Here is a 21623-nt window from a genome sequence, read left to right as displayed (position 1 = left end):
CATATTTGATAATGAGGTGCAGACTGGCACTCACTGTCACCTGACAAAGTTTGATCCGGATCTGATCCGGATTGTAGGTTTTGTGGAATTTAATATTGATGTACATTTTGCATTATAGCTCAATCAAAATTGCTTCAATTACTCTCATTTGTGACACTGAGGTGCAAACTGGCACTCTCAATGAGTAGCTAAGTTTGATCCGCATCTGATCTATATTGCAGATTCAACGAATATTTGAATTGCTCTTTAAAAATCCCTTTTCGTCTGTATTTTGTATTATATTTTAGCTTATGAAAACCCACTTCTAACAGGACTTTGGCCTTGAAATTTTTTCCAAGGTCAAAATTTGTGGAATTGGAAACTAGTGTTGGTGGAGGTTTGTGCTCTGAGTGTGGTGCTGTAGTTGACATTGTAGCCTGACCTTTTGACCATTAAAATTTTATGCAAGGTCACTGTAGTTCAGTCACTGTTAAAGAATAAATCAGTTTGGTTCCAAAATAGAGCTTTTTTTTTTACTTCATTGTTTGCCAAATAAAAAACAAACTTGTCTGCTATGTCGATGTCTCTCAAAAAAAGGGTGGGTAACTGGTGGACAGAAACACATCATTTTAAAATTGTGAGTGATTGTGATGTATTGATGGTTGGGTGGGAGGGCATTTGTAAGTGCAAAACCACAATTGCTCTTGAGCAAACGCATAGCAGAATAGTTTGTCTTTTGGATTAACTAAATGCATTTGTATCGCTTCTCTGTCCCTAGCACCTCCAGATGACTGTGCAGGCACTTCAGGATGAGCTCAGAATACAGAGAGACTTGAATCAACTGCTCCAGCAAGATCCAGCGAGCCAAGGCCGAGACCTGGCCCTGACGTCCGAACCTACAGAAGAGAACTATCGGCGGCTGCAGGGTGAACATGAGAGGCAGGCCAAAGAACTCTTTCTTTTAAGGAAGACACTAGAGGAAATGGAGCTCAGGATTGACACCCAGAAGCAAACCTTGGGCGCTAGAGACGAGTCCATCAAGAAGCTTTTGGAGATGCTGCAGAGCAAAGGTAGTTTTGACACTTGAGGTAATAGGAAGGAACCATTTTCAGAGCCAATGAACCAATGAACATGTGGCATGAAAATGAGTTGAGAATTTGCAGATCTCAAACAAGCATTTATGGTCACACTGGATAATGCTTTTAAATATTGTTTGTAATTGTAAATTGTTGTAAATTTTGGTCTCAGATATATTTCATTAAGTTATTCTTTCGCTCTCTACTGGTAGTTGGCTCTTACTGCGGTATTGTATCACTTCCTGTTCCGGAGCACAGCGGTGTTTTGCTGTATCTGTTAGCTGTTTAACCTGTGCAGTTAGATTGATCTAGTTAACTAGATAACGATTTGTTTCACAGTGTAATCTTCACGTGCCTTAACTAAAGCACTCCCTCTGCTGAATCACCTCTAAATTATTTACACATTATTCACTTTGTGTGTTTTTAGGAATCCGCTAGCTTAGCGCAGCTACTAGCTCTTAGCCGATTTAGCATGGCGGCTTCTCCTGTCTCTCCCGCACTTTTCTGCTCTGGGTGTGAAATGTTTAGTTATTCCTTGGCCTCCTTTAGCAGTAATGGTACTTGTAATAAGTGTAGCTTATTCGTAGCTTTGGAGGCCAGGCTGGGCGAATTGGAGACTCGGCTCCAAACCGTGGAAAATTCTACAGCTAGCCAGGCCCCTGTAGTCGGTGCGGACCAAGGTAGCTTAGCCGCCGTTAGTTTCCCTCTGGCAGATCCTGAGCAGCCGGGAAAGCAGGCCGACTGGGTGACTGTGAGGAGGAAGCGTAGCCCTAAACAGAAGCCCCGTGTACACCGCCAACCCGTTCACATTTCTAACCGCTTTTCCCCACTCGACGACACACCCGCCGAGGATCAAACTCTGGTTATTGGCGACTCTGTTTTGAGAAATGTGAAGTTAGCGACACCAGCAACCATAGTCAATTGTCTTCCGGGGGCCAGAGCAGGCGACATTGAAGGACATTTGAAACTGCTGGCTAAGGCTAAGCGTAAATTTGTAAGATTGTAATTCATGTCGGCAGTAATGACACTCGGTTACGCCAATCGGAGGTCACTAAAATTAACATTGAATCGGTGTGTAACTTTGCAAAAACAATGTCGGACTCTGTAGTTTTCTCTGGGTCCCTCCCCATTCGGACCGGGAGTGACATGTTTAGCCGCATGTTCTCCTTGAATTGCTGGCTGTCTGAGTGGTGTCCAAAAAATGAGGTGGGCTTCATAGATAATTGGCAAAGCTTCTGGGGAAAACCTGGTCTTGTTAGGAGAGACGGCATCCATCCCAGTTTGGATGGAGCGGCTCTCATTTCTAGAAATCTGGCCAATTTTCTTAAATCCTCCAAACCGTGACTATCCAGGGTTGGGACCGGGAAGCAGAGTTGTAGTCTTACACAGTCTCTGCAGCTTCTCTCCCCCTGCCATCCCCTCATTACCCCATCCCCGTAGAGACGGTGCCTGCTCCCAGACCACCAATAACCAGCAAAAATCTATTTAAGCATAAAAATTCAAAAAGAAAAAATAATATAGCACCTTCAACTGCACCACAGACTAAAACAGTTAAATGTGGTCTATTAAACAGTAGGTCTCTCTCTTCTAAGTCCCTGTTGGTAAATTATATAATAATTGATCAACATATTGATTTATTCTGCCTTACAGAAACATGGTTACAGCAGGATGAATATGTTAGTTTAAATGAGTCAACACCCCCGAGTCACAATAACTGCCAGAATGCTCGTAGCACGGGCCGAGGCGGAGGATTAACAGCAATCTTCCATTCCAGCTTATCAATTAATCAAAAACCCAGACAGAGCTTTAATTCATTTGAAAGCTTGACTCTTAGTCTTGTCCATCCAAATTGGAAGTCCCAAAAACCAGTTTTATTTGTTATCTGTCGTCCACCTGGTCGTTACTGTGAGTTTCTCTGTGAATTTTCAGACCTTTTGTCTGACTTAGTGCTTAGCTCAGATAAGATAATTATAGTGGGCGATTTTAACATCCACACAGATGCTGAGAATGACAGCCTCAACACTGCATTTAATCTATTATTAGACTCAATTGGCTTTGCTCAAAATGTAAATGAGTCCACCCACCACTTTAATCATATCTTAGATCTTGTTCTGAATTATGGTATGGAAATTGAAGACTTAACAGTATTCCCTGAAAACTCCCTTCTGTCTGATCATTTCTTAATAACATTTACATTTACTCTGATGGACTACCCAGCAGTGGGGAATAAGTTTCATTACACTAGAAGTCTTTCAGAAAGCGCTGTAACTAGGTTTAAGGATATGATTCCTTCTTTATGTTCTCTAATGCCATATACCAACACAGTGCAGAGTAGCTACCTAAACTCTGTAAGTGAGATAGAGTATCTTGTCAATAGTTTTACATCCTCATTGAAGACAACTTTGGATGCTATAGCTCCTCTGAAAAAGAGAACTTTAAATCAGAAGTGCCTGACTCCGTGGTATAACTCACAAACTCGCAGCTTAAAGCAGATAACCCGTAAGTTGGAGAGGAAATGGCGTCTCACTAATTTAGAAGATCTTCACTTAGCCTGGAAAAAGAGTCTGTTGCTCTATAAAAAAGCCCTCCGTAAAGCTAGGACATCTTACTACTCATCACTAATTGAAGAAAATAAGAACAACCCCAGGTTTCTTTTCAGCACTGTAGCCAGGCTGACAAAGAGTCAGAGCTCTATTGAGCCGAGTATTCCTTTAACTTTAACTAGTAATGACTTCATGACTTTCTTTAGCTATTAGAGAAAAAATTACTCATAACCATCCCAAAGACGTATCGTTATCTTTGGCTGCTTTCAGTGATGCCGGTATTTGGTTAGACTCTTTCTCTCCGATTGTTCTGTCTGAGTTATTTTCATTAGTTACTTCCTCCAAACCATCAACATGTCTATTAGACCCCATTCCTACCAGGCTGCTCAAGGAAGCCCTACCATTAATTAATGCTTCGATCTTAAATATGATCAATCTATCTTTATTAGTTGGCTATGTACCACAGGCTTTTAAGGTGGCAGTAATTAAACCATTACTTAAAAAGCCATCACTTGACCCAGCTATCTTAGCAAATTATAGGCCAATCTCCAACCGTCCCTTTTCTCTCAAAAATTCTTGAAAGGGTAGTTGTAAAACAGCTAACTGATCATCTGCAGAGGAATGGTCTATTTGAAGAGTTTCAGTCAGGTTTTAGAATTCATCATAGTACAGAAACAGCATTAGTGAAGGTTACAAATGATCTTCTTATGGCCTCAGACAGTGGACTCATCTCTGTGCTTGTTCTGTTAGACCTCAGTGCTGCTTTTGATACTGTTGACCATAAAATTTTATTACAGAGATTAGAGCATGCCATAGGTATTAAAGGCACTGCGCTGCGGTGGTTTGAATCATATTTATCTAATAGATTACAATTTGTTCATGTAAATGGGGAATCTTCTTCACAGACTAAGGTTAATTATGGAGTTCCACAAGGTTCTGTGCTAGGACCAATTTTATTCACTTTATACATGTTTCCCTTAGGCAGTATTATTAGACGGCATTGCTTAAATTTTCATTGTTACGCAGATGATACCCAGCTTTATCTATCCATGAAGCCAGAGGTCACACACCAATTAGCTAAACTGCAGGATTGTCTTACAGACATAAAGACATGGATGACCTCTAATTTCCTGCTTTTAAACTCAGATAAAACTGAAGTTATTGTACTTGGCCCCACAAATCTTAGAAACATGGTGTCTAACCAGATCCTTACTCTGGATGGCATTACCCTGACCTCTAGTAATACTGTGAGAAATCTTGGAGTCATTTTTGATCAGGATATGTCATTCAATGCGCATATTAAATATATAGGACTGCTTTTTTGCATTTGCGCAATATCTCTAAAATTAGAAAGGTCTTGTCTCAGTGTGATGCTGAAAAACTAATTCATGCATTTATTTCCTCTAGGCTGGACTACTGTAATTCATTATTATCAGGTTGTCCTAAAAGTTCCCTGAAAAGCCTTCAGTTAATTCAAAATGCTGCAGCTAGAGTGCTGGCAGGGACTAGAAGGAGAGAGCATATCTCACCCATATTGGCCTCTCTTCATTGACTTCCTGTTAATTCTAGAATAGAATTTAAAATTCTTCTTCTTACTTATAAGGTTTTGAATAATCAGGTCCCATCTTATCTTAGGGACCTCTTAGTACCATATCACCCCAATAGAGCGCTTCACTCTCAGACTGCAGGCTTACTTGTAGTTCCTAGGGTTTGTAAGAGTAGAATGGGAGGCAGAGCCTTCAGCTTTCAGGCTCCTCTCCTGTGGAAACAGCTCCCAATTCAGATCAGGGAGACAGACACCCCTCTACTTTTAAGATTAGGCTTAAAACTTTCCTTTTTGCTAAAGCTTATAGTTAGGGCTGGATCAGGTGATCCTGAGCCATCCCTTAGTTATGCTGCTATAGACTTAGACTGCTGGGGGGTTCCCATGATGCACTGAGTGTTTCTTTCTCTTTTTGCTCTGTATACACCACTCTGCATTTAATCATTAGTGATTGATCTCTGCTCCCCTCCACAGCATGCCTTTTTCCTGGTTCTCTCCCTCAGCCCCAACCAGTCCCAGCAGAAGACTGCCCCTCCCTGAGCCTGGTTCTGCTGGAGGTTTCTTCCTGTTAAAAGGGAGTTTTTCCTTCCCACTGTTGCCAAGTGCTTGCTCACAGGGGTCGTTTTGACCGTTGGGGGTTTTCCATAATTATTGCATGGCCTTGCCTTACAATATAAGGCGCCTTGGGGCAACTGTTTGTTGTGATTTGGCGCTATATAAATAAAATTGATTGATTGAATTGATTGATTCTCACTCTAAGATTTATTCAGTCTTGCAATGAGTGTTTGTAATGTACTTTGTATCAAAGCACTTGTTGCTACGCATTTTAGTGAGGTATTACCAGCAAGAATGTTGTCGATTCAAACTGTTTAAGAGCTGGACCCCTTGTGGACACTCACTCTCCCCCTGTTTGTCCACAAAGAGCAGGCCTGAGCAGTGAAAAAGGCAGCATAAAAATGTGGTGTAAACCAGTGTTATTACCTCCACCAACAACATTTGAGGAGGTTATTTTTTGCCCCAGTTTGTTTGCGAGCAGCTTGGAACCCACAATGCTTCATATATTGTTATGAAATTCTTACAGAGGATTCATATCCTGATAGGCAAGAACAGATTCAATTTTCAGGGTCAGAGGTCAAAGTCAGGAAGAATATTAGAAAACTCCCTATCCTTTAACATTGAACAAATTTTCAAAAATTCATAACTCTGTCAAAAAAGATTGAATTTCTTTCATATTTGAAACTGTTATGTAGGATGGTATCCTTTAATGACTGACAGTTTAATCCGGATTACAGACTTTGTGGCCATTTAAATTTAACATTGAAAACCCCATTTAATGTATATTTTACATTATGTTTTCATCAAATGTGCTCCAATCACTAATTTTTCTGTTATGGATTTACCTACACCACCAAAATTGGATGGCGGTTCCAGTTTTATGACTGTTTGTCTATCTTCTAGTTATCATTTGGAAACCAAGTGCCAACAAGCAATGAGAAATTGAGCGAACCAAAAGACCCATATCTAAACTTTTTTATATTTACGTTTTACATTTTACTTTTTTTTTTACTGTAAAACGCAAATACTTTCTTGTGATGGATGGATGATATGAATGTGCTGGCTTTGTTGTTTGACCACACCTCATTTGTAGCCAAACATGCCAGTGGACTTGCATAAGAGCAGAAATACAAATGGGCAAAATAGGCACTGGGTGTGAAATGACAACTGCGTCCAACAGAAACTAGCAATGACATTTACATGGTGTTGTGTGCTGCTTTGCACCTGGTAAATGTGTGTTTATTCTTTTAGTTCTTACTTTTTTATGGTTGAGAGTTCTGTATTTGAATTTTCTTCTGAGACAAATGACAACAGCCGCATGAATGTCTGAAACTTACACATGAATGTTTGCATATGTACAGCTGGAGAAGCATAGCTGAGCCTTAAAATATCTCAGTTCTGCTTTCAGCCACTGAAAGATAGTTACACATAACCTTTCTGGGGCACAGCTTGGCTGGTGACAAGCCTCAGTAACCAAAGGAGGTAACCATAAAATGTTTGCTGTCTTAGGGCCATCTGCCAAGGCATCAGAGGAGGACCAGGAGCGGACGAGGAGACTGGCTGATGCAGAGATGCACAGACATCACCTTGAGAGTTTACTGGATCAGAGAGACAGAGAGATTACTGCACTACGGGAGGTAACGTCGAAAAACCGGGGGCTATAGAAGTAGGAGGGCTGTCAATAAAGTATAGGTGCTTTTTATTTTTTTCAAAAACTATATGGATTTCATTCATATGTTTTTACGTCAGACATGCTTGAACCCTTGTGCGCATGCGTGAGTTTTTCCACGCCTGTCGGTGACGTCATTCGCCTGTGAGCACTCCTTGTGGGAGGAGTCATCCAGCCCCTCGTCGGAATTCCTTTGTCTGAGAAGTTGCTGAGAGACTGGTGCTTTGTTTGATCAAATTTTTTTCTAAACCTGTGAGACACATCGAAGTGGACACAGTTCGAAAAATTAAGCTGGTTTTCGGTGAAAATTTTAATGGCTGATGAGAGATTTTGAGGTGATACTGTCGCTTTAAGGACTTCCCACAGTGCGAAACGTCGTGCAGCGCTCCCAGGCGCCGTCGTCAGCCTGTTTCAAGCTGAAAACCTCCACATTTCAGGCTCTATTGATCCAGGATGTCGTGAGAGAACAGAGAAGTTTCAGAAGAAGTCGGTTTCAGCATTTTATCAGGATATTCCACTGTTAAAGGAGATTTTTTTAATGAAAGACGTGCGGACGGGTCGCGCGGTTGGCGGCACAGGAAAAACACCTCCATGTTGATAACCATTTGTAAAATCCAGGCGGCTTTTGATGGCTTTCAGTGGAGTGAGTATATGAGAAATTGTTTAACAGCTGGACATGTTTCAACTTGTCCTTAAGGCTTCCAACAGAGGTGTTTTTCCTGTGGCGGAGCGTCGCAGCGGCTGCGAGCTGACGCTGCAATCCGTCCGCACGTCTTTCATTAAAAAAAATCTCCTTTAACAGTGGAATATCCGGATAAAATGCTGAAACCGACTTCTTCTGAAACTTCTCTATTCTCTCACGACGTCCTGGATTAATAGAGCCTGAAATGTGGAGGTTTTCAGCTTGAAACAGGCTGATGACGGCACCTGGGAGTGCTGCGTGACGTCCCGCTGTGTTGGAAGTCCTTAAAGTGACAGTATCACCTCAAAATCTCTCATCAGCCATTAAAATTTTCACCGAAAACCAGCTTAATTTTTCGAACCGTGTCCTCTTCGATGTGTCTCACAGGTTTAGAAAAACTTTGATCAAACAAAGCGCCAGTCTCTCAGCAACTTCTCAGACAAAGGAATTCCAACGAGGGGCTGGACGACTCCTCCCACAAGGAGTGCTCACAGGCGAATGACGTCACCGACAGGCGTGGAAAAACTCACGCATGCGCACGAGGGTTCAAGCATGTCTGATGTAAAAACATATGAATGAAATCCATATAGTTTTTGAAAAAAATAAAAAGGACCTATACTTTATTGACAGACCTCGTATGTCTCTGGTGTCATCTAAAAAATAACCCCATACATCTAACATGATCTTCTTCGCTGACACAGCAGGAGCTACACCGACGATACGAGGGCACCCCTGAATCTACCAAAACTAAGGCTCTGCAGACTGTCATTGACATGAAGGTGAGACTCAACTAGAGGAATGTTTCTTGTATTTGTTCATGTGCATAATCTAACCAGTCCCCTCTTCTTCAACAACAGGATGCTAAAATTGGTTCATTGGAGCGTAGTCTGAGGGACATGGAAGAGGAGGTACTCATGTTAAAATCAAACGGACTTCTGAGCTGTGAAGAACGACAGGAGGAGATGAAGCAGATGGAAGTTTATCGGAGTCACACAAAGTTCATGAAGAACAAGGTAAGATGTGACATGTGAATGACCTCAGTTTGGAAGGAAACTGGGTTGGATCATATAATAAATCCCAAATTGAGGCACTCGTCTTCAATTTCTTTTGAACACTTTAGTGGAACCAAGTTTCATGTTGGTTTTTTTTTTCCTGACCTTTGCTTGTTGTTTTTCAGTTGGAGCAGGTGAAGCAAGATCTTTCCAGGAAGGACACCGAGCTGCTTGGTTTGCAAACTAAGCTGGAGACACTCACCAACCAGTTCTCAGATAGCAAGCAACACATCGAAGTCCTCAAAGAGTCCCTCACTGCCAAAGAGCAGCGAGCTGCCATTTTACAAACAGAGGTACAACACATTCAATATGTTGTAGAGAGGAGAGTGCTACTCAGTTATTTTTTTTTACTATCTCTCTATCTCAGTTATTTTTTACTACAATCGCACATGACCTTGTTTGTCTTCAGTCACCTTAAATTTAAAGCTATCCTGGACAGGTGGATGTCTTGCGCCTGCGCCTGGAAGAGAAAGAGGCAACTCTGAACAAAAAGAGCAAGCAGATACAAGAAATGTCAGAGGAGAAGGGCACACTCACTGGGGAGATCCATGACCTCAAAGACATGCTGGATGTTAAGGAGTGCAAAGTCAATGTGCTACAGAAGAAGGTGAATTGGACTGAGCCCTTTGAGTGGTCGTCGTGGAGTGTGTGCTGGGTGCAACAATATGCAAACATGTATCTTCAAGTTTAATTTCCTTGGTTTCATGTCCATTTTGGCTCTGTGTTCTCTGAGTGCAGATCGAGAACCTGCAGGAGCAGCTGAGGGATAAGGAGAAGCAGATGAGTAGTCTAAAGGAGCGCGTAAAGTCCTTACAAGCAGACACTTCCAATACTGACACCGCCCTCACCACACTGGAGGAATCTCTAGCAGAAAAGGTGGGTCCACTCTGCAAGCTTCGAGCGCCAGAACAGATTTCATGTTCGTGTGCTTTGTCGTGCAGTCGATTACATTTGTGCTGGCATCATCTGTATTTCTTCTGTGCCCTCCTAGGAACGCATTATTGAGCGATTGAAGGAGCAGCGAGACAGAGATGACCGGGAGAAGACAGAGGAGCTGGAGTGTGTCAAAAAGGAACTGAAAGAGTTGAAGGAGAGATTGAGCACTCTGCAGGGAGACCTGTCAGACAGAGAGGTGAGAAACCAACCATGTGTTCATTGGGAGTCTAACAAAGTGCAAAATGACTGTCAGAATGAACTTGAGTTTTGTTTTTCCTTTACTCTTTAATTAGTTCAACATGGCTGTATTATATTGAATTTTCACTGTCAATATCTGTTGGAGTTGCTAAGGTGATTCTGCTTGTGTACAGACCTCGTTATTGGACCTGAAGGAACATGCATCATCACTTGCATCCTCAGGGCTGAAGAAGGACTCCAAGTTGAAGAGCCTGGAGATTGCCCTGGAGCAGAAGAAGGAGGAGTGCCTAAAACTGGACAACCAGCTTAAGAGAGTGAGACCTGTGGCTGGCTCAGTGCAACATGAAGCGACTGTGTTTATGATTCTGACATTGTGCGCCCGTACTGTCGTTACTTTTGTAATAGCTGTCTGCTAACAGTAAAGTGAATACGACTGCTATCTAACAGGATTCTTTTCCACTGTCAGGCTCAGACTGCAGCCTTAGAGGCTCAAGCCAACACCGAGCTGGCCGAGCGTATTCACGGCCTTGAACAGGAAGCGGCCCGCCACAGAGAGGATTCTGGGAAGGCCCAGGCTGAGGTTGACCGACTACTGGAGATCCTTCGGGAAATGGAGAATGAAAAGAATGATAAGGACAAAAAGATCACTGAGCTGGAGAGGTGAGTGGAAAGAGGTGGTGGATACGTACATGTGCCTGTAGCTTAATACAGTTTTTACGGTTTGGCTGTTTGGATATATAAAACAACAATTAATGACTATAATGGATGGAGTGTAATGGAGAGGGATGCAGGCAGGATAAAAAATAAAAAAATCAACCGTCTTTTTTGGGGTGGGGGGGGGTGGGGGAGATGATTCAGGGACCCTGCTGGTAGCTTCCGCTTCCTCCAGGGATTTACATCATGTCTCCATGACAACTGTTGCCCTCATGTATTATGTCATTTGTTTGTGTAGTTTGTTCTCTTGCCGTTTCCCATGTTGACTTTTTGCTTTATAAGAGGTCATGTCATCATTTTTATTTCTGACTCTACCCAAGTGGACATGTAACACAAGGATGACTGTGAGGTCCCTCCACCTCGTCTGTCTTTATCTGTCGTTATATTTACTAATCTACTTGGTCTGAGTCTGTTTTCCTCTTTTCCTGCCTTCTTGTCTTTTTACCGGAAATCTATCACTCCACCAGTCTGGCCTCCAGGTTAGTATTTTCTCTGTTTCTTGCTCTTCCACCCTGACCATAGCATATAGTTCTCTTCTTTTGTTTTATAAGCGGCCTCTGACTCTTCTCCAGGGTGTGGAGTAACAAGCTGCTACCTTGTTTTGGCTGTCTGTGTACTACATTAATAGTAGTAGCACCTCACACTTCAGGGCTATGTAGAGTTTTTTCCAAGTATCTCAAATTTGTATGGTGTGATTAATTGCTTAGGCAATTACAAGATCTGAATGCAAAGAATAACTTTAATGGGTTTATGATATGTACTGTATGTTACATTGCTAAAATTCTATTTATGGATATTTTGTTGGGGATAACAAGTATAGTGTGTGTTAGTGCACATACAGATTTTGCATTAACTGTAGCCTGTAATTATGAAATTCAAAAAGTGTGCAATGCAAATTAATTCACTTGTTTTTTTTTTTGTTTTGTTTTTTTATTAAACATCAAAGGGTGCCAGTCGGTTGGAACTTTTTGAAATATTTATTTTCAAAACAGTAGGTGACATTGAGGCTGTAGTTAGTGCAGTACCTAAAGGACTTTTGGAATCTGGACTCCAGAGCAATGTTTCGAAACACAGGTGGGACAAAGGTTTCAAACTATTGCGGAGCAGTGCTTTGAGTTGGTGTCACTAATTTGCATTATGAATACAAACCTTTTGTACCTTCCACAACCAGTTGTTCTATGCATTTATTTATTTATTTATTTTAAATTCTGGTTTAACTTCTTTATTCTTTTGTATATTTTTTTTACCTGTGTACTAGCAACAGCTTTCCACAATTGCTATCTTAATTTCCTGGCTGGGTTGAGTGCAGTGCCAAGCACATGATGTGTTCAGCAAGCAGATATATTACACGAGTTCAACCACAGCTCCTTGTAATTTTCAGTAATTTATGCAGCATCCACTAACCAACCAGCAGGTGGCAGTCACTCCAATGGGATATTACATAAGAAAAACAAATGACTTTTTCAACCAAACTGTTGCATTAAAGTTCACGAGCTGCCATAGGCTCTGTCCACATTTTCTTCTTTTAATTTAGTGACTTACAAGATGATAACATTTATTGTCTACACAAGCTGCCTTGGATGGACTAACTCGCTCACCCATTGGTCTACATTTTTGCAGTTCAGTTGTGACCAGGAAATATGTCATTTTTAGTTTTTACCGCAGGGTCATTCCATGTCAGAGGTTTCTCCCACAATAACTGTTTACCACAGATATGCCAAATTTACATGTTTTATAGCCAGTATAACTGGCATTAAGGAGCCAAGAAATGGAAAGGCTTCTTTGAGTGTAATGGTATGCTTCAGTGTCTCAAACATGGATGCTCGCAATAGTCAATGTAATATTTTACATAGTTTGAGCATACATAAACTTCACAGTTTAGTGTCAATGTCTGTTATTTGACTATAATCCAAGTCTGGGTGTCCATGACAAATGCCACAGAAAATTTCAGGCCTCTAAGTCCATTATTTGCTGAGATATTCTACCTTGAACATGGCTCCAGAAATGACGGCCATAATTTTTGCCTAAAAAACCGCAGACCCCATGCACACTAAGTTGGCCATATCTCAGAAACTACTTGGCCTCCAGGCCTCAAACTTCAGATATGTTGTTCTGAATAGTCTGGGAATATTTGATTAAAATTTAAAGAAAATCTGAAACAAAGTGCATGAGGCCCCTCAAATATTTGTTGAATTGACATGGAATGACTCCGCATCATGGGAGATAAAGGATTAGGATTGGTTTATCTATTGTCCTGTCACAAAATCTCATTAACATGAATTCCTCACAGATGAGTACAGATAAAAACACATCTGACCTTTTATTTTGTCCTGGACCTTCAAGTGGCCTTGAGCGAGGACATCAGAATAGCTACATATATTGCAAAAAAAATAATTTTCATATTGGCAACAAACCAATACTAAAATAATCCCCCATGAGGAAGGAACATTTTAGAGTATTCCTGGTAGTCATTTTGGATTTATTGCATATTGTTGGTTGCAGGGTAATATGTTTTTCACTCAAATTAGCAAGAGGAATATTGGGGCCACTCTGGGCCTGCTTGACTTTTGTCATAACACACAAAAATCTATTGCCAGAATCTGTTGGCTCAATGATAGTCGTGCATGTTGCTATATTTTATTTTAAAGTTTACAATCTACAATAATATATTTAAATGTTTTATATTTGACAAAAGTAGAAATAATAGCCACAATAGAAAGATGGTTTGGCACCTGTTTATCCCCTGTATTTACTTGCTGCATCTTTACAATTTGATTACCAAATCTATATCAGTTGTGCATGTCTGTCTCACTAATGGAGATGTAAGTAATGCCATTGTATGCCATGATTCCTCTGTAGGCAGACAAAGGACCAGTCAAAGAAGGTGGCATCTCTGAAGCACAAGGAGCAGGTGGAGAAAAGCAGGAATGCTCGGCTTGTGGAGGAGGCCAGAAAAAGGGAGGATAACTTGTCTGAGACCTCGCAGCAGATCAAAGTGAGGCTTGTTTCAGTTCGGCTCTCTTGTCTTTATGGATCCTGCTGTTATTTTCACACAGTAAGAGGCTGAATGACACAAACCTTCATTCAACTCACAGGACACTCTGCGTCAGAAGACTGAGCGTATCGAGGAGCTGGAGGAGGCCTTAAGAGAGAGCGTTCAAATCACTGCTGAGCGGGAGATGGTGCTGGCGCAGGAGGAGGCTGCCAGGTTGCTCCAGGAGAAACAGGTCAGACACACAACACAAGTTAAACCTGCACAACTCTACACACCTTCAAAGAGTGACATTCCTTCTCTTAACCTTTTTTTGCTGCCAGTTTGGTGTTTCTCACTCTACACATTCCTTCCTCTCCTCTGGCTTCCTCCTCAGTTCTTTTATCTTTGCTTGTCATTTTTTCTCTTGTTTTCTCTCTGTTAAACACTGCCTCTCAGAAGCACTCACTCAAACCAATGCATGAGTCCAACCTCGCCCACTTTAAGTGGTCTAAGGTACGAGCCCAGTGTGTGTGACCTCGGTCAGTGAACAACCACACTTACAGGAGGTTGACACAACAACACCAACACACTTGCAAAGCGTGCAGTCTCATACAAAGGACCCAGATTAGATTATGTGGCGTTGTAACATTTGATTTTCAAAGTTAATGGATTGCACTATTTTGTAAGGTGTTGCTGTTATTTGCACTTACTGTAATTGTGTTGCGAATGTTTTTACCTGCTGTTTGTTTACAAAAGATAACCACACATATGAATTGGCTAGCAAATCTATGAAACAGCAAATTTAAGTCATCGTTTGGTGATGAATTATTCACTGTGTTGTTCACTCACTTGCAATCAGCGTGCCAAATATTAAGCAATACAAGCACACTTTTGCCTTTTTTATGTAAATAGCAGGTAAATAATATTTAGTGTTATAGTTAAATGACTTTTCCCACTGACCTGTATTAAAGTACAGTCCTGGTTTTTCCCTGTAATTCTACTGTGCTGGCTTCTTACTGGAACAGATAAGATTTTTAAAATGCTGATATTTGTAATAAAAAAATTAACACTTCCTATAGTGCTTGTAAACATTGCTCAAAATCACCTTTCTCAGCCAATTTCAAGACCTTATTTAAAGGTTCCGTTGGCAGATTTTTATTTATTTATTTTCATGTAAACAAGGTGTTTTAAAACTTGTAACCAGTAGATAGCTGCAGCAGAGGAGGACAGCTAGGCTAAGATAAGCAGCAGCTGTATAATCAGTCCTGTACGCATACAATTGATGTTTTTGCCTGTTCCAGGTTGCTCTGAACTGTTATTACTCTGTCCAGTAACATTAAGTAGCCCGTTAGCTTCTGTTTGCTGTGGCAGTGTTTTTGTTATGAATAAACAATGCAAGCAATTAAATTCATTGTTGCCCCTTGTGAAAATATGACCCCCCAAACATCTAAAAGTAGAGCCTGGGTACATTAAGTATTTTATGTTGAAATTAGACAAATATACATGGTAGAAGTTTTTGTTTTTGCAGTGCAAAACTTTTTTTTTTTTTTTTTTTTTTTTTAACCTCTGCTGTCTGACAGACAAGGATGACCGGAATTTTCTCCACCTCCATCTCACCTGACTACACTGTTGTGTACCTTTAGGGAGATTCGCTGCAAATACTAAACCACAGTATAGCTGAACTCTTGGGGCAGTTTTAGATCCAGAGAGAATGTGGCATATTCCCCTTCACATCTCTCCCTACTCATGTGTTCACTTTCAAAATCTTAATTTGTATTCATGTATTTGAAGTCATAATATTGTTGTTGATACATAATAATGTGCAGTCAGAAAGTGAGACATTTTTATTCTGAAGGACGTCCAGAAGAGGTTGTTGGTCATACTGTTGCTTGTTGTTGTTGAATACTGAAGTTGAACATGGTGGTTCTTTTAATAGGTTTTGAGTGGGTTTTTTTTTTAATGGCGTAACATGGATGTGTTTGCTGATATCACATGGTGTGTATTTTGATCACTCCAATGACAGAGATAAAATAAAAAGTTGGAGGCAGTGCCAAATTGGCCAAATTGTCACCAGATTTAGTTACCGGTAACTCTTTCCTAGCTGAAGGACGATCTCCCCACAAAAAAAAGACCCCCCCCCCCCCCCCCCATTCTTTTTGAGGTTGTGTCCACAGCAAACAGAACAGGGTGATCACAAAACCTCCAGTCCTCTGTGTGATGGCAGAGGTACACATGTCATCTTGGGAAAAGCGCCTTGATTTCAGATAATCTCCTCAGTCTGCTCATGAGTAAATTGTGTGCGTTCTAAGATGGAAGAGCTGCTGGGGGCCATGGAGAAGGTGAAGCAGGAGCTGGAGTCTATGAGAGCCAAGCTGGCCTCCACTCAGCAGTCTCTGTGTGAGAAAGAGGCGCACCTCACAACCCTGCGAGCGGAGCGCAGAAAACACCTGGAGGAGGTGCTGGAGATGAAGTAAGTCTCTCACTCACTCACTGACACACACACAAAGTTGGGCGGCGGAGTGTCTAAATTATTGATTGTACCTTCATCTTGCAAAATGTCATCCTCTTCCAGCCTGTGCCAGCTGGAAGGATGATTTTATGCAATTAATAATAAATGATGATTAAAAGCTCTTTATAAATATGGTTATATTCCAACTTGTTCCATCCTTGCCCAACAGGCAGGAGGCGCTGTTGGCCGCTATCAGTGAGAAAGACGCTAACATTGCCCTACTGGAACTGTCATCCTCGAAAAAGAAGAAGACCCAGGATGAGGTGTCTCTGCTGAAACGGGAGAAGGACAGACTGGTGCAGCAGCTCAAACAGCAGGTGCTGGATGGTTTTTCCCACTCACAGGAGAAAAGAATTCATTTCTGCAATCTAGGGAGCTCACACACACACTTTCATGGAATCATAATTCAAATCCTAAATGCCAAAAATAAGACCTTTGATTTAAGAGAAATAATTTAATGTCAGACACTAAATCTGGCTACATATTTACTCTGAAGTTATTCAGCCTGTCACCATAACTGATTTTGTTGGACATGTATTATCTCAGAAATAATTGCAATAAACTGTATATTAGAGCTGCAACAATTAATTGGTTAATTGATTATTAATTGACTGCAAATTAATTACCAGCTATTTTCATTATTGATTATTTTGGGTCCTTAAAAAAGTCCAGATTTTTAGATTTCAGCTTCTTAAATGGTTTCTTTGTTAGTTTATTTTATCCTGTGACAACAAATTCAATATCTTTGGGTTTTTGACAAACTAACACATTTGAAATCATTTTGGGCTTTGACAAACACTGTTTGACATTTTTCAATGGAACAACTAATTGATTAATAGAGGAAAACAGTCAAGAGAGTAATCAGTCATGTAGGTAATCATTCATTGCAGCCTGAGATAAACTGGTAATTGTCTTTTTAAGACTATTTGATTTTATCGATAATGTCAGTACACCCTTTCAAAGAGCATTGTACTGTTAAGTCTTAAAAAATATTCAGAAACTGGAAATTGAATGTGGGGAAAAAATCGAAATATCCAAAGTAAATAAAGCAAATAAAATACACTAATAAATAAAGTACACTTTCAGGTCTGTTAAATAAACATTGCGCTTACTTTGAACTGTCAACTTAAACACACAGTGTTTCTGTACCTGAGCCGTGGAGTGCAGATTTGAAATGAACTCCATTTGGATTTGCCCCTAAATTCCACCAGGCCCAGCTGCGCCAACCATCCCAATCTATGCTTGTGATGCTACAGCGCGATTTAGATGCGTCCCACAAACGGTTCTCCACTCTGATCCACAAGGAATACTCACCAAGTCTGTTTTTGACAGAAGCTGCACATATCAACCTGCACGGGGTAGATTTACTGTGTGGGGAAATATAGAAACACATTAATTTTGTTCAAAGCAGGACTTTTACTCATGATAGCAGCACAAAATTAAGGAAAAATAATCACATCTTAAAGTAAGGAGATATTTTTCTTCTGAAACACTGCCATTCTTCTGTCAGTCACTGGATCTGAAGCCCAGTGAATGACAGAACAAAACTACAGAACCTGACTGAATGAATGTGTGATTCATCAAAGTGTTTTGTCTGGCATTACTGGCAAAAACATTAATTCAGCATACATTCCAGCCTCCTGCTTTTCCCTCCTTTTATGTTACACCTGTCATTTATTCCACAGACTCAGAACCGAATGAAGCTGATGGCAGATAACTATGAGGACGACCATTTGAAGGCCAACCAGGCAAATCACAAACCCTCTCCAGATCAGGTAGGTACCCCGGCCAGTGATCAGCTGGCATCATTTCTGCTTTCCATCCTGAACAGCTGCAATAAAAATAAATTTGTAACTGGTTGTGTAGATATTGACGTAGATACTACTTTGTGAAGAGGATATGTTGTTGTTTTTGTCTGCATACGCACTAATCACGTGTTCTTTTCTAATGCTGCGACTGGCTTACCTTGTTTGTAATAGGATGATGAGGAGGGTATTTGGGCGTAGCCTCTTTCTTACCCTCATCCCCCCTCTCTCTCAGCCATTTTGTTCAGAAGGGTGAGCTCATAAAAAAATAAAATCTAGACCGATATGTACTTTCATCATGACAATGGCATGTTTGTCCTCCGTGTGTGTGTGTGTGTGTGTGTGTGTGTGTGTGTGTGTGTGTGTGTGTGTGTGTGTGTGTGTGTGTGTGTGTGTGTGTGTCAATCCTCAGTTCCTCTCTTCTTAATGTTGTCTACTTGTGTTTTTTGCTTGTTGCATGTTTGTTAAATCAACCTTTCTGTTAACAGACTCTGTTGTTCCGCACTTTAACATTGAGATGTTTTTCTTTTGTGGTTTCTTGAGATGGGGATCATTGTGTTTGCATGCATGAGCTTAGACACAGTTTTTATGCTGAGACAGACTTGTACCCTCAAACTCCTGCATCATGTGTTTTCATGCAGCTCCTCTGTCTCTAATGATCACATCCTAACATTTTCTCTTCAGTGTATTTCTTTTAATTATATTTTAACTGCTGATAGAATAAATGCACAGACATACAGTAAATGACTCTAGATGTAGTACTGATTATTAGGGTGACTACGTTATTTATTTGTACTTTATTTCAATTTCTCAGTACAAATGTGGAAAAAGTAGCTATAATCTCCCCATTGCTCACAGCTGCAACGGTCATGTCATGTTTCAGTCCATACTGGCTAAAGGAAGACAAAATGCTGAAAAAACTTAGCTGTTTGGAATTACTTCATATTCTAATCCAATTACATTTTTTTCTGTGAATCTGATTGGTTAAGTGTGTGAGATTATAGACCGTATAATATCAGGGTAACGGTGGCAAAACATTTGGATGTATTACTCTGACCAGTGTTCAACTTCTGACAAGATGTCATTCCTGTTTAATGACATGCGCAATATTGTCATGATGCAGAAGTGTCTATTTATGCAAAGAGACGCACAATTCCACAGAACACCAGCTGCGCGCGCTGCTATCTGTTAGCTGAGAGCGAGAAGAAGTCGCGTACCGACGCCGCTGCCTAAATGGGTGAATTTAAGCTACCATACGAAAGTATTGATGTGGATTCTGATACAGAATTACCGTTTCACATTTGATGGATTTTCACGTTTGATGGATTACTCCGCACCTTGACGGCTGTTGGAGCGACGCTGCCTCAGCTTGATGGTAAGCCTCGCTGACCAAATTACCTACAGAAAAATAAACCGTGCAAACGATGGAATTAAATTAGAATGGGAATAACCCCCTTGTGTCTGATGATTTGCGGACGTTCATGCTGTTATACGGTTGCAAATAGCCGTAAACTCCTTTTTAAAGCTCTCTTTGCGACTGTATAACCAGCATGAACGTCCCCAAATCATCAGACACAACAGGGTTATTCCCTAATTAAGGGAGGATAAGACAGTCAGTGTATCAGATACTCGATTTTACCAAACCTTGAAAAGTCACCCGAACGCTGTCAGTAGTTTGGCTGTGAAAACAACTGAGTACGTGTCTGTTTTCCGGTGTCGCCGACCGAACAGTCCCCCTAAAAATCGGTCCACCTTGATGATGCGGTTCACGGATTATCACCTTGTTTCTGCTTCAAACTGCACACCAGTCATTATCTGAAGCTTTAGTACAACAATCATTTCCACATAAATTCAGCATTATTTCATCATAAAAGGCAGAGGAAGCAATCAGAGTGCTGCAGCTAAACGAGCTGTTAGCTGATGCATTCACTGCGTGTCAGACATTTCAAAGTGTCATGGAAATTCGCCTCGTTTCTGTTTAAAATGGCCTTGTTTCTGCTTAAAACTGACTTTAGAATGATTTAAGAGTTTTTACGTTTATCATCTGATGGTTAATAGTCCCACTAATCCATTTGAAATGATGCATGTGCAGATGTAAAAGGCGGACCAATTTTTAGGGGCGGACCGTTTGATCTGCGACACCGGTGACCATGATGAAGCTGCTTTTATAGCAATGGTTTGTATGATAAAACATGCACTTATGTTGGTTGGAAAACAGTTCCAGCTTATCCGAACAGTTTCCGTATCTTCTGGAGTATAATTTGTATTTTATTATGAATTTGAGATGTTTAGCAGCTTATATTGTGGTGTGACTTACATACTGAAAAATGACACTACTACTTATTGTTGTTGTTATTAGAATTATTAATAATAACTATTTATATAGAGCTTTTCCAGGGATCAAAGCACAGAAGAAAGTACATAATCTAATAAAAAATGGCAATAACAAAAGTAAAAAAGTAATAACATCATAGCAACACAGACAAAATCTCACAGAGCTGATAATACAGGAAAGACACACTTGCTGGTATGACTTGTATATAATTTTTCTCTTCCAGAGGCATTTTTTGAAGGGTGTGAATTATACTTTTGAAAATAAGGGAACTAAATCACATGCAGTGGTTCTGTAGGTTATCAGTAACTTGGTTGGATGTGACATTCGGGACAGCCCTACTGATTACACCCATCAAAACTGGATTAAAATATTTAATTTTTTCATTAAAAATGTGTTTCACTCTGTTGGTGTCTCATGCTGAAGTCCTTTATTCTTATGTGCAACATTGAAAAAGGAGCACACTCTTCACTGAACCTTTTGATCACTGGTGTGTTGTATGATGGTAATTATTTTTCTCCCCCTTTTCCCACTATACCTCACCCTTTTTGTCCCACGATACCAAATGTGCAGATAATACCCCCTCTTCTAGCCCTGTCCCAGAACCGCAGTAAACTCAAGCTCTACATTGCCCACCTGACAGACCTCTGCCATGACCGGGATCCCAGCATCCTCAGCCAGCTCACACCCCCTTCTCATTATCACCACAGTGACCCCCAAGACTGGGAGGACAAGCTCCAGAAGATGACTGTTGATCAGGTAATGAAAGAACTTCTATGCCCTAATCTAATACCAAGCGCAAAGCAGCATAGAGCACAGCAAAAAAGTTATTTTCTAAATGATGCATTTGTCATTTTCACTCACAGCGCCCACTAGGGTGTCACACATTGCAAAATACACCGTTTGGATGGGATATGTTTTTTAAACAACTGATCGGATCATTTTTGGATCAGCAAAAGCAAAAAAAACAAAACAAAAAACCCTACTTTGCTTTCCATTAAAAAAAAAAAAATATATATATATGTATATGTATATATATGTATATGTATATATATG

At 40.6% G+C, this 21623-nt stretch overlaps 1 protein-coding gene across 12 annotated transcripts in view; it reads left to right on the top strand.

Annotated features, from left to right (window-relative positions):
* The window catches only part of LOC117515923 (ELKS/Rab6-interacting/CAST family member 1-like), a 47476-nt gene that overhangs the window by 19597 nt on the left and 6256 nt on the right, over positions 1-21623 (top strand). Inside the window, exons 4-22 of one of the 12 annotated variants that reach the window (XR_004562259.1) lie at positions 758-1049; positions 7206-7333; positions 8749-8826; positions 8905-9060; positions 9225-9392; positions 9539-9706; positions 9838-9975; positions 10091-10231; positions 10407-10547; positions 10700-10893; positions 11415-11426; positions 13807-13942; positions 14043-14174; positions 14378-14434; positions 16231-16391; positions 16600-16747; positions 18116-18205; positions 18410-18487; positions 21141-21248. Coding sequence is in view for 8 of the 12 variants with exons in the window: in XM_034176702.1 (XP_034032593.1) it covers positions 758-1049; positions 7206-7333; positions 8749-8826; positions 8905-9060; positions 9225-9392; positions 9539-9706; positions 9838-9975; positions 10091-10231; positions 10407-10547; positions 10700-10893; positions 11415-11426; positions 13807-13942; positions 14043-14174; positions 14378-14434; positions 16231-16391; positions 16600-16747; positions 18116-18205; positions 21141-21326 (2526 nt within the window). In the remaining 4 variants the exon portion in view is untranslated. Of the gene's footprint in view, positions 1-757; positions 1050-7205; positions 7334-8748; positions 8827-8904; positions 9061-9224; positions 9393-9538; positions 9707-9837; positions 9976-10090; positions 10232-10406; positions 10548-10699; positions 10894-11414; positions 11427-13806; positions 13943-14042; positions 14175-14377; positions 14435-16230; positions 16392-16599; positions 16748-18115; positions 18206-18409; positions 18488-21140; positions 21327-21623 lie in introns of those variants that run through there. The other 11 variants (XR_004562261.1, XR_004562260.1, XM_034176703.1 and 8 more) reach the window with 11 other exon arrangements.

This window comes from Thalassophryne amazonica, chromosome 8 (genome assembly GCF_902500255.1).
Source record: "Thalassophryne amazonica chromosome 8, fThaAma1.1, whole genome shotgun sequence".
Taxonomy (NCBI): Eukaryota; Metazoa; Chordata; class Actinopteri; order Batrachoidiformes; family Batrachoididae; genus Thalassophryne; species Thalassophryne amazonica.
This window is presented reverse-complemented; position numbering and strand designations above follow the sequence as displayed.